Below are 14,628 nucleotides of genomic sequence, written 5' to 3' on the forward strand. Positions count from 1 at the left end.
TCCAAAACTCTTGAGCGTGCCGTCCTTGGCCAGCTCTACCGCTATTTTTCTCAGAATGACCTTCTTGATCCAAATCAGTCAGGTTTCAAGACTAGTCATTCAACTGAGACTGCTCTTCTCTGCATCACGGAGGCGCTCCGCACTGCTAAAGCTAACTCTCTCTCCTCTGCTCTCATCCTTCTAGACCTATCGGCTGCCTTCGATACTGTGAACCATCAGATCCTCCTCTCCACCCTCTCCGAGTCGGGCATCTCCGGCGCGGCCCACGCTTGGATTGCGTCCTACCTGACAGGTCGCTCCTACCAGGTGGCGTGGCGAGAATCTGTCTCCTCACCACGCGCTCTCACCACTGGTGTCCCCCAGGGCTCTGTTCTAGGCCCTCTCCTATTCTCGCTATACACCAAGTCACTTGGCTCTGTCATAACCTCACATGGTCTCTCCTATCATTGCTATGCAGACGACACACAATTAATCTTCTCCTTTCCCCCTTCTGATGACCAGGTGGCGAATCGCATCTCTGCATGTCTGGCAGACATATCAGTGTGGATGACGGATCACCACCTCAAGCTGAACCTCGGCAAGACGGAGCTCCTCTTCCTCCCGGGGAAGGACTGCCCGTTCCATGATCTCGCCATCACGGTTGACAACTCCATTGTGTCCTCCTCCCAGAGCGCTAAGAACCTTGGCGTGATCCTGGACAACACCCTGTCGTTCTCAACTAACATCAAGGCGGTGGCCCGTTCCTGTAGGTTCATGCTCTACAACATCCGCAGAGTACGACCCTGCCTCACACAGGAAGCGGCGCAGGTCCTAATCCAGGCACTTGTCATCTCCCGTCTGGATTACTGCAACTCGCTGTTGGCTGGGCTCCCTGCCTGTGCCATTAAACCCTACAACTCATCCAGAACGCCGCAGCCCGTCTGGTGTTCAACCTTCCCAAGTTCTCTCACGTCACCCCGCTCCTCCGCTCTCTCCACTGGCTTCCAGTTGAAGCTCGCATCCGCTACAAGACCATGGTGCTTGCCTACGGAGCTGTGAGGGGAACGGCACCTCAGTACCTCCAGGCTCTGATCAGGCCCTACACCCAAACAAGGGCACTGCGTTCATCCACCTCTGGCCTGCTCGCCTCCCTACCACTGAGGAAGTACAGTTCCCGCTCAGCCCAGTCAAAACTGTTCGCTGCTCTGGCCCCCCAATGGTGGAACAAACTCCCTCACGACGCCAGGACAGCGGAGTCAATCACCACCTTCCGGAGACACCTGAAACCCAAACCCCACCTCTTTAAGGAATACCTAGGATAGGATAAGTAATCCTTCTCACCCCCCCTAAAAGATCTAGATGCACTATTGTAAAGTGGCTGTTCCACTGGATGTCATAAGGTGTATGCACCAATTTGTAAGTCGCTCTGGATAAGAGCGTCTGCTAAATGACTTAAATGTAAATGTAATGTATGTATGTATATGCAATAACATATCATATATACAGCAATAACATATCACATATATACAGCAATAACATATATGCAGCAATAACATGTATCATATATACAGCAATAACATCATATATACTAAGAATTTGTTCTTAACTGACTTGCCTGGTAAAATAAGGGTTACATTTTTAAAAGAAACACACCTTGCCATTTTCATGTCCTCTAATTCTGAATAGCCCAGCTGAAGTAGATATCCCAACCGCCCATGAGGGCTTACTGTTTCTATGCTGAAGTAGATATCCCAACCGCCCATGAGGGCTTACTGTTTCTATGCTGAAGTAGATATCCCAACCGCCCATGAGGGCTTACTGTTTGGCACCAGATAGGACCCAGCTTTATTCTATGTTGAAGTAGATATCCCAACCGCCCATGAGGGCTTACTGTTTGGCACCAGATAGGACCCAGCTTTATTCTATGTTGAAGTAGATATCCCAACCGCCCATGAGGGCTTACTGTTTGGCACCAGATAGGACCCAGCTTTATTCTATGTTGAAGTAGATATCCCAACCGCCCATGAGGGCTTACTGTTTGGCACCAGATAGGACCCAGCTTTATTCTATGTTGAAGTAGATATCCCAACCGCCCATGAGGGCTTACTGTTTGGCACCAGATAGGACCCAGCTTTGTTCTATGTTGAAGTAGATATCCCAACCACCCATGAGGGCTTACTGTTTGGCACCAGATAGGACCCAGCTTTATTCTATGTTGAAGTAGATATCTCAACCGCCCATGAGGGCTTACTGTTTGGCACCAGATAGGACCCAGCTTTATTTATGTTGAGTCTGAAAATACAATGAATCAGTCTGTTCTCATTGGAAGAAAGGAAACTTGGCAGGTGTTATGTTCTTTTTAACAATGCCTTAAGTTACTTTGAGTTGCTAACATGTCTTCCATCCTCTTATCCTGACAAAAGGGAGCAATCGCACATGTAAAAACAAACAGCTCTTATCATGCAGTCAACTTCCCTCATCAGACTACCATAAAGGCCTGATTGGTGGAGGGCTGTAGAGATGGCTGTCCTTCTGGAAGGTTCTCCCATCCCTACAGAGGAACTCTAGAGCTCTGTCAGAGTGACCGTCTGGTTCTTGGTCACCTCTCTGACCAAGGACCTTCTCCCCCGATTGCTCAGTTTGACTGGGCAGCCAGCTCTAAGAAGAGTCTTAGTGGTTCCAAACTTCTTCCATTTAATAATGATGGAGGCCACTGTGTTCTTGGGGACCTTCAATGCTGCAGAAATGTTTTGGTACCCTTCCCCAGATCTGTACCTCGCCCCAAAAATTCCTTCGACCTCAAGGCTTGGTTTTTGCTCTGACATGCCCTGTCAACTGTGGGACCTTATATAGACAGGTGAGTGCCTTTCCAAATCATGTCCAATCAATTGAATTTATCACAGTTGGACTCCAATCAAGTTGTAGAAACATCTCAAGGATGATCAATGGAAACAGGATGCACCTGAGCTCAATTTCAAGTCTCATAGTAAAGGGTCTGAATACTAAATAAGGTATTTCTGTTTTTATTTGTAATACATTTGCAAAAATGTTTCAACCTTTTTTCACTTTGTCATTATGCGGTATTGTGATGTCATTATGGGTTATTGTGATGTCATTATGGGGTATTGTGATGTCATTATGGGGTATTGTGTGTAGATTGATGAGGGGAAAATAATATTGAATCCATTTTAGAATAAGGCTGTAACGTACCAAAATGTGGAAAAAATCAAGGGGGGTCTGAATACTTTCTGAATGCACTGTACATAAAATGTCTTAAGACATGGCATGAGTGTCTTGACAGGCTGTCTCTGGAAATCTCTTCAAGATGTGTTTTGAGACATGTCTTGAATGTAAGTATCTTGAGATGTCTCCATTGCATGTCTCAAGACAAAGGTGATGGCTGGGTAATTTACTTTGTGATTGGCTGGAGTGAAAACAACATTACTTCTCTGTAGTGAAGTACAACTATGTAGAAACAGGTCTGCAGTAGAACTCAGAAACCAATTACCTATATAAACCCTGGATCACTGTGTGTTGGCCATTGAGAGGCTTTGATGCCACCGGTTGGACATAGTAGGAGCAGTCCTCCATGGGAATGAATGCAATTCTACCGTTTTTCAATAAAATGTTTCAAGGAGAAAATGACGTGTATTTAACTCTTTTTGTTGTAATAGTACAATTACCAATCGTAAAAAATATACTTGAAGGAAAATGTCATTTTTGTTTAGCTCAAATACTGTATAATTTAAAAGTGTTCATTAAGGTGTGTAATAGAAACCAAGATTGATATTTAGATTCCATTAGAGTCATTCACCGTCGCACCGGTTTCAGCCCGCTTCCTCGCGAGGCAGTTGGTTTGAGCCTGTCAATTCTCCCGGCGGAGCTCATTCAGTAAACAACCAGCCTGGAGAATCCGCTGATGATTGGCTATTCGAGGGGAGGGAGTGACGCTTAGAGAGAGATGGGAGGAGGAGTAGAGATGTCCGCAAGAAGAACAGGAACAGAGCTCGCTAGTTCCCCCGCCCACACTCCGTGCACTTTCTCTCAAATCAACTTTCTCTCGCTCTCCAAAAAATGGTGAGACTGAGCGAAGAGCTGCACCATCCCGGACCTCTCCCGGTGTGGGGTGTGATGACGTAGTGCCAGTATGAGATATGATGGAGAAGCTTTGGACCAGCCTGTCGGAGGTGTCTTGGAGCTCCGTGTCGGTTCCATTAGATGCTGTGGTCAGTAAGGTCCGCTTGCCCTGTCTGGTCCGCCTGGCGCCTGGTAAGACCTTCGAGGACACACCTCACTGACTCCTCTATCCATCCTTCTCTTAGCCTACTACACCATCTTCTCCATCTTAACACAATATTCCTTCCTAAACACTAAACTGGCTCTATAACAGTATTATCCGTGTGGAGAATAATAATGATTGATTGAATTAGGAGAGTTTGGAAACTGTTTGGGAACTGGACACTAAAGAAGCAGCACTGGACACAAATAGTTTATAAACGTGTAAACGTTTGGGCAGGTCTACTGGTATGTCGACTACTCGGTCTGTAATAAAGATGACTTGTTGCAGCAGCTTCAATTGAACCCCTCACGGTAGCAAGTCTGTTATTTAACAGTATGGCCAAACCACCACAAAGTGTCTGTTGTGTCGCTAAAGTCCTGCTCTGCTTTTCATATGTAAATTCTGTAATCTGCCGGTGAGTGTTCTGAATACTAACGAGCAGTGCAAGGAAACCGAACGCCAGGTTTGAGGCATTTTACACTGGACAAAAAGCGTGCCCCCACCCCCCCTATGACAACACCCCCCTAGGTTTACAGAGATCTGACGACACCCTTTAGGTTTACATCGATCTGACTACAGCCCAGAGGTTTACATAGATCTGACAACACCCCCCTAAGTTTACATAGATCTGACAACACCGCCCTAGGTACCATAGAACTGACTACACCCCCCCAGGTTTACATAGATCTGACTACACCCCCCTAGGTTTACATAGATCTGACAACACCCCCCTTGGTTTACATAGATCTGACAACACCCCCCTAGGTTTACATAGATCTGACAACACCCCCCTAGGTACCATAGATCTGACTACACCCTCCTAGATTTACATAGATCTGACAACACCCCCCTAGGTACCATAGATCTGACTACACCCTCCGAGGTTTACATAGATCTGACAACATCCCCCTAGGTACTATAGATCTGACTAAACCCCCCCAGGTTTACATAGATCTGACTACACCCCCCTAGGTTTACATAGATCTGACTACACCCCCTAGGTTTACATAGATCTGACAACACCCCCCTAGGTTTACATAGTACTGACAACACCCCCCTAGGTTTACATAGTACTGACTACACCCCCTAGGTTTACATAGATCTGACAACACCCCCAAGGTTTACATAGATCTGACACACCCCCCTAGGTACCATAGATCTGACAACACCCCCCTAGGTTTACATAGATCTGACAACACCCCCAAGGTTTACATAGATCTGACACCCCCCCTAGGTACCATAGATCTGACTACACCCCCCTAGGTTTACATAGATCTGACAACACCCCCCTAGGTTTACATAGATCTGACAACACCCCCAAGGTTTACATAGTACTGACGACACCCCCAAGGTTTACATAGATCTGACTACACCCTCCTAGGTTTACATAGATCTGACAACATCCCCCTAGGTACTATAGATCTGACAACAGCCCCCTAGGTACCATAGATCTGACTAAACCCCCCCAGGTTTACATAGATCTGACTACACCCCCTAGGTTTACATAGATCTGACTACACCCCCCTAGGTTTACATAGATCTGACAACACCCCCCTAGGTTTACATAGTACTGACAACACCCCCCTAGGTTTACATAGTACTGACTACACCCCCTAGGTTTACATAGATCTGACAACACCCCCAAGGTTTACATAGATCTGACACACCCCCCTAGGTACCATAGATCTGACAACACCCCCCTAGGTTTACATAGATCTGACAACACCCCCAAGGTTTACATAGATCTGACACACCCCCTAGGTACCATAGATCTGACTACACCCCCCTAGGTTTACATAGATCTGACAACACCCCCCTTGGTTTACATAGATCTGACAACACCCCCCTAGGTTTACATAGTACTGACGACACCCCCAAGGTTTACATAGATCTGACAACACCCCCCAGGTTTACATAGATCTGACTACACCCCCCTAGGTTTACATAGATCTGACAACACCCCCCAAGGTTTAAAGAGATCTGACTACACCCCCTAGGTTTACATAGATTTGACAACACCCCCCTAGGTTTACATAGATCTGACAACACCGCCCAAGGTACCATAGAACTGACAACACCCCCAGGTTTACATAGATCTGACAACACCCCCCTAGGTTTACATAGTACTGACCACACCCCCAGGTTTACATAGTACTGACGACACCCCCAAGGTTTACATAGATCTGACAACACCCCCTAGGTTTACATAGATCTGACAACACCCCCTAGCTACCATAGATCTGACAACACCCCCTAGGTTTACATAGATCTGACAACACCCGCCGAGGTACCATAGATCTGACAACACCCCCTAGGTTTACATAGATCTGACAACACCCCCCTAGGTTTACATAGTACTAACTACACCCCCTAGGTTTACATAGATCGGACAACAACCCCTAGGTTTACATAGATCTGACAACACCCCCCTAGGTTTACATAGATCTAACTACACCCCCTAGGTTTACATAGATCGGACAACAACCCCTAGGTTTACATAGATCTGACAACACCCCCCTAAGTACCATAGATCTAACTACACCCTACTAGGTTTACATAGATCTGACAACACCGCCCTAGGTACCATAGAACTGACTATACCCCCCAGATTTACATAGATCTGACTACACCCCCCTAGGTTTACATAGATCTGACTACACCCCCCCAGGTTTACATAGATCTGACAACACCCCCCTAGGTTTAAATAGATCTGACTACACCCCCCTAGGTTTAAATAGATCTGACAAAAACCCCCCAGGTTTACATAGATCTGACAACACCCCCCAAGGTTTACATAGATCTGACTACACCCCCAAGGTTTACATAGATCTGACTACACCCCCCTAGTTTACATAGATCTGACTACACCCCCCTAGGTTTACATAGATCTGACAATACCCCCCTAGGTTTACATAGATCTGACTACACCCCCCTTGGTTTACATATACCTGACAACACCCCCCTAGGTTTAAAGAGATCTGACTGCACCCCCCTAGGTTTACATAGTACTGACAACACCCCCCTAGGTTTACATAGATCTGACAACACCGCCCAAGGTACCATAGAACTGACTCCACCCCCAGGTTTACATAGATCTGACTACACCCCCCTAGGTTTACATAGTACTGACAACAACCCCCTAGGTTTACATAGTACTGACTACACCCCCTAGGTACCATAGATCTGACAACACCCCCTAGGTTTACATAGATCTGACTTCACCCCCCTAGCTACCATAGATCTGACAACACCCCCTAGGTTTAAATAGATCTGACTACACCCCCCTAGGTTTACATAGATCTGACTACACCCCCTAGGTTGACATAGATTTGACAACACCCCCCTAGGTTTACATAGATCTGACAACACCCCCTAGGTTTACATAGATCTGACAACACCCCCCTAGCTACCATAGATCTGACAACACCCCCTAGGTTTACATAGATCTGACAACACCCGCCGAGGTACCATAGATCTGACAACACCCCCTAGGTTTACATCGATCTGACAACACCCCCCTAGGTTTACATAGTACTAACTACAAGACCTAGGTTGACATAGATCTAACTACACCCCCTAGGTTTACATAGATCGCACAACAACCCCTAGGTTTACATAGATCTGACAACACCCCCCTAAGTACCATAGATCTAACTACACCCTCCTAGGTTTACATAGATCTGACAAAACCCCCCTAGGTACCATAGATCTGACAACACCTCCCTTGGTACCATAGATCTGACAACACCCCACTAGGTTTACATAGATCTGACAACACCGCCCTAGGTACCATAGAACTGACTACACCCCCCAGATTTACATAGATCTGACTACACCCCCCTAGGTTTACATAGATCTGACTACACCCCCCTAGGTTTACATAGATCTGACAACACCCCCTAGGTTTAAATAGATCTGACAACAACCCCCCAGGTTTACATAGATCTGACAACACCCCCCAAGGTTTACATAGATCTGACTACACCCCCAAGGTTTACATAGATCTGACTACACCCCCCTAGTTTACATAGATCTGACTACACCCCCCTAGGTTTACATAGATCTGATTACACCCCCTAGGTTTACATATACCTGACTACACCCCCCTAGGTTTACATAGTACTGACAACAACCCCCTAGGTTTACATAGTACAGACTACACCCCCTAGGTACCATAGATCTGACAACACCCCCTAGGTTTACATAGATCTGACAACACCCCCCTAGCTACCATAGATCTGACAACACCCACTAGGTTTAAATAGATCTGACTACACCCCCCTAGGTTTACATAGATCTGACAACACCCCCCAAGGCTTACATAGATCTGACTACACCCCCCTAGGTTTACATAGATCTGACTACACCCCCCCCCAGTTTACATAGATCTGACTACACTCCCCTAGGTTTACATAGATCTGACTACACCCCCCTAGGTTTACATAGATCTGACTTCACCCCCCAAGGTTTACATATACCTGACAACACCCCCCAGGGTTGACAGAGATCTGACTACACACCCTAGGTTTACATAGATCTGACAACACCCCCCTAGGTTTACATAGATCTGACAACACCGCCCAAGGTACCATAGAAATGACTACACCCCCCAGGTTTACATAGATCTGACTACACCCCCCTAGGTTTACATAGTACTGACAACACCCCCCAATGTTTACATAGTACTGACTGCACCCCCTAATTACCATCGATCTGACAACACCCCCTCGGTTTAAATAGATCTGACTACACCCCCCTAGGTTTACATAGCTCTGACAACACCCCCCTAAGTACCATAGATCTGACAACACCCCCTCGGTTTAAATAGATCTGACTACACCCCCCTAGGTTTACATAGCTCTGACAACACCCCCCTAGGTACCATAGATCTGACAACACCCCCTCGGTTTAAATAGATCTGACTACACCCCCTAGGTTTACATAGCTCTGACAACACCCCCCTAAGTACCATAGATCTGACTACACCCTCCTAGGTTTACATAGATCTGACAACACCCCCTAGGTACCATAGATCTGACTACACCCCCCAGGTTTACATAGATCTGACTACACCCCCCTAGGTTTACATAGATCTGACAACACCCCCCAAGGTTTACATAGATCTGACTACACCCCCCTAGGTTTACATAGATCTGACTACACCCCCCTAGTTTACATAGATCTGACTACACCCCCCTAGGTTTACATAGATCTGACAACACCCCCTAGGTTTACATATATCTGACTTCACCCCCTAGGTTTACATATACCTGACAACACCCCCCAAGGTTTAAAGAGATCTGACTACACCCCCTAGGTTTACATAGATCTGACTACACCCCCCTAGTTTACATAGATCTGACTACACCCCCTAGGTACCATAGATCTGACAACACCCCCCTAGGTTTACATAGATCTGACAACACCCCCCAAGTTTACATAGATCTGACAACACCCCTCTAGGTTTACATAGATCTGACAACACCCCCCAAGGTACCATAGATCTGACTACACCCTCCTAGGTTTACATAGATCTGACAACACCCCCCAAGGTACCATAGATCTGACAACACCCTCCTAGGTTTACATAGATCTGACAACATCCCCCTAGGTACTATAGATCTGACAACACCTCCCAAGGTACCATAGATCTGACAACACCCCCCAAGGTTTACATAGATCTGACAACACCCCCCTAAGTTTACATAGTACTGACCACACCCCCCAGGTTTACATAGATCTGACAACACCCCCCAAGGTTTACATAGATCTGACTACACCCCCCTAGGTTTACATAGATCTGACTACACCCCCTAGTTTACATAGATCTGACTACACCCCCCTAGGTTTACATAGATCTGACAACACCCCCCTAGCTACCATATATCTGACAACACCCCCTAGGTTTACATAGATCTGACAACACCCGCCGAGGTACCATAGATCTGACAACACCCCCTAGGTTTACATAGATCTGACAACACCCCCCTACGTTTACATAGTACTAACTACACCACCTAGGTTTACATAGATCTAACTACACCCCCTAGGTTTACATAGATCGGACAACAACCCCTAGGTTTACATAGATCTGACAACACCCCCCTTGGTACCATAGATCTGACAACACCTCCCTTGGTACCATAGATCTGACAACACCCCACTAGGTTTACATAGATCTGACAACACCGCCCTAGGTACCATAGAACTGACTACACCCCCAGATTTACATAGATCTGACTACACCCCCCTAGGTTTACATAGATCTGACTACACCCCCCCAGGTTTACATAGATCTGACAACACCCCCCTAGGTTTAAATAGATCTGACAACAACCCCCCAGGTTTACATATATCTGACAACACCCCCCAAGGTTTACATAGATCTGACTACACCCCCAAGGTTTACATAGATCTGACTACACCCCACTAGTTTACATAGATCTGACTACACCCCCCTAGGTTTACATAGATCTGACAACACCCCCTAGGTTTACATAGATCTGACTACACCCCCCCCCCAGGTTTACATATACCTGACAACACCCCCCTAGGTTTAAAGAGATCTGACAACACCCCCTAGGTTTACATAGATCTGACAACACCCCCTAGCTACCATAGATCTGACAACACCCCCCTAGGTCTACATAGATCTGACTACACCCCCCAAGGTTTACATAGATCTGACAACACCCCCAAGGTTTACATAGATCTGACTGACACCCCCCAGTTTACATAGATCTGACTACACCCCCCAAGGTTTACATAGATCTGACTACACCCCCCAAGGTTTACATAGATCTGACAACACCCCCCTAGGTCTACATAGATCTGACTACACCCCCCAAGGTTTACATAGATCTGACTACACCCCCATAGGTTTACATAGATCTGACTACACCCTCCTAGGTTTACATAGATCTGACTACACCCTCCTAGGTTTACATAGATCTGACTACACCCTCCTAAGTTTACATAGATCTGACTACACCCCCCTAGGTTTACATAGATCTGACAACACCCCCTAGGTTTACATAGATCTGACTTCACCCCCAAGGTTTACATATACCTGACAACACCCCCAGGGTTGAAAGAGATCTGACTACACACCCTAGGTTTACATAGATCTGACAACACCCCCCTAGGTTTACATAGATCTGACAACACCGCCCAAGGTACCATAGAAATGACTACACCCCCCAGGTTTACATAGATCTGACTACACCCCCCTAGGTTTACATAGTACTGACAACACCCCCCAATGTTTACATAGTACTGACTGCACCCCTAATTACCATCGATCTGACAACACCCCCTCGGTTTAAATAGATCTGACTACACCCCCTAGGTTTACATAGCTCTGACAACACCCCCTAAGTACCATAGATCTGACAACACCCCCTCGGTTTAAATAGATCTGACTACACCCCCTAGGTTTACATAGCTCTGACAACACCCCCTAGGTACCATAGATCTGACAACACCCCCTCGGTTTAAATAGATCTGACTACACCACCTAGGTTTACATAGCTCTGACAACACCCCCTAAGTACCATAGATCTGACTACACCCTCCTAGGTTTACATAGATCTGACAACACCCCCCTAGGTACCATAGATCTGACTACACCCCCAGGTTTACATAGATCTGACTACACCCCCTAGGTTTACATAGATCTGACAACACCCCCAAGGTTTACATAGATCTGACTACACCCCCCTAGGTTTACATAGATCTGACTACACCCCTAGTTTACATAGATCTGACTACACCCCCTAGGTTTACATAGATCTGACAACACCCCCCTAGGTTTACATAGATCTGACTTCACCCCCCTAGGTTTACATATACCTGACAACACCCCCCAAGGTTTAAAGAGATCTGACTACACCCCCCTAGGTTTACATAGATCTGACTACACCCCCCTAGTTTACATAGATCTGACTACACCCCCCTAGGTACCATAGATCTGACAACACCCCCCTAGGTTTACATAGATCTGACAACACCCCCAAGTTTACATAGATCTGACAACACCCCTCTAGGTTTACATAGATCTGACAACACCCCCAAGGTACCATAGATCTGACTACACCCTCCTAGGTTTACATAGATCTGACAACACCCCCCAAGGTACCATAGATCTGACAACACCCCCCTAGGTTTACATAGATCTGACAACATCCCCCTAGGTACTATAGATCTGACAACACCTCCCAAGGTACCATAGATCTGACAACACCCCCAAGGTTTACATAGATCTGACAACACCCCCTAAGTTTACATAGTACTGACCACACCCCCAGGTTTACATAGATCTGACAACACCCCCAAGGTTTACATAGATCTGACTACACCCCCTAGGTTTACATAGATCTGACTACACCCCCTAGTTTACATAGATCTGACTACACCCCCTAGGTTTACATAGATCTGACAACACCCCCTAGCTACCATATATCTGACAACACCCCTAGGTTTACATAGATCTGACAACACCCCCGAGGTACCATAGATCTGACAACACCCCTAGGTTTACATAGATCTGACAACACCCCCTACGTTTACATAGTACTAACTACACCACCTAGGTTTACATAGATCTAACTACACCCCCTAGGTTTACATAGATCGGACAACAACCCCTAGGTTTACATAGATCTGACAACACCCCCTTGGTACCATAGATCTGACAACACCTCCCTTGGTACCATATATCTGACAACACCCCACTAGGTTTACATAGATCTGACAACACCGCCCTAGGTACCATAGAACTGACTACACCCCCAGATTTACATAGATCTGACTACACCCCCTAGGTTTACATAGATCTGACTACACCCCCAGGTTTACATAGATCTGACAACACCCCCTAGGTTTAAATAGATCTGACAACAACCCCCAGGTTTACATAGATCTGACAACACCGCCCTAGGTACCATAGAACTGACTACACCCCCAGATTTACATAGATCTGACACCCCCTAGGTTTACATAGATCTGACTACACCCCCAGGTTTACATAGATCTGACAACACCCCCAAGGTTTACATAGATCTGACTACACCCCCAAGGTTTACATAGATCTGACTACACCCCACTAGTTTACATAGATCTGACAACACCCCCTAGGTTTACATAGATCTGACTACACCCCCAGGTTTACATATACCTGACAACACCCCCTAGGTTTAAAGAGATCTGACAACACCCCTAGGTTTACATAGATCTGACAACACCCCTAGCTACCATAGATCTGACAACACCCCCTAGGTTTAAATAGATCTGACTACACCCCCTAGGTCTACATAGATCTGACAACACCCCCAAGGTTTACATAGATCTGACTACACCCCCAAGGTTTACATAGATGTGACTACACCCCCTAGGTTTACATAGATCTGACTACACCCCCATAGGTTTACATAGATCTGACTACACCCTCCTAGGTTTACATAGATCTGACTACACCCTCCTAGGTTTACATAGATCTGACTACACCCTCCTAGGTTTACATAGATCTGACTACACCCCCCTAGGTTTACATAGATCACCCCCAAGTACCAAGAATCAATCCGGTAACAAGCTCTCAATGAATCAATCTGTTAACAAGCTCTCAATGAATCAATCTGTTAACAAGCTCTCAATGAATCAATCCGGTAACAAGCTCTCAATGAATCAATCTGTTAACAAGCTCTCAATGAATCAATCTGTTAACAAGCTCTCAATGACTCAATCCGTTAACAAGCTCTCAATGAATCAATCTGTTAACAAGCTCTCAATGACTCAATCCGTTAACAAGCTCTCAATGAATCAATCTGTTAACAAGCTCTCAATGACTCAATCCGTTAACAAGCTCTCAATGAATCAATCTGTTAACAAGCTCTCAATGACTCAATCTGTTAACAAGCTCTCAATGAATCAATCTGTTAACAAGCTCTCAATGACTCAATCCGTTAACAAGCTCTCAATGAATCAATCTGTTAACAAGCTCTCAATGAATCAATCTGTTAACAAGCTCTCAATGACTCAATCCGTTAACAAGCTCTCAATGAATCAATCTGTTAACAAGCTCTCAATGAATCAATCTGTTAACAAGCTCTCAATGACTCAATTAACAAGCTCTCAATGACTCAATCTGTTAACAAGCTCTCAATGACTCAATCCGTTAACAAGCTCTCAATGAATCAATCTGTTAACAAGCTCTCAATGACTCAATCCGTTAACAAGCTCTCAATGAATCAATCTGTTAACAAGCTCTCAATGACTCAATCTGTTAACAAGCTCTCAATGACTCAATCCGTTAACAAGCTCTCAATGAATCAATCTGTTAACAAGCTCTCAATGACTCAATCCGTTAACAAGCT

At 45.8% G+C, this 14,628-nt stretch overlaps 1 protein-coding gene across 5 annotated transcripts in view; it reads left to right on the forward strand.

Moving 5' to 3' along the window:
* Positions 1-1,346: 1,346 nt before the first annotated feature.
* Positions 1,347-14,628, forward strand: part of gareml (GRB2 associated, regulator of MAPK1-like) — a 92,803-nt gene continuing 79,521 nt past the window's right edge. The window contains exons 1-2 of one of the 5 annotated variants that reach the window (XM_052501237.1): positions 1,347-2,055; positions 2,271-4,248. In XM_052501237.1, coding sequence (XP_052357197.1) covers positions 4,134-4,248 — 115 coding nt within the window. In that variant the 5' untranslated portion in view covers positions 1,347-2,055; positions 2,271-4,133. Of the gene's footprint in view, positions 2,056-2,147; positions 2,200-2,270; positions 4,249-14,628 lie in introns of those variants that run through there. The other 4 variants (XM_052501238.1, XM_052501240.1, XM_052501241.1 and 1 more) reach the window with 4 other exon arrangements.

Source organism: Oncorhynchus keta, unplaced genomic scaffold (genome assembly GCF_023373465.1).
Source record: "Oncorhynchus keta strain PuntledgeMale-10-30-2019 unplaced genomic scaffold, Oket_V2 Un_contig_12886_pilon_pilon, whole genome shotgun sequence".
Lineage (NCBI taxonomy): Eukaryota > Metazoa > Chordata > Actinopteri > Salmoniformes > Salmonidae > Oncorhynchus > Oncorhynchus keta.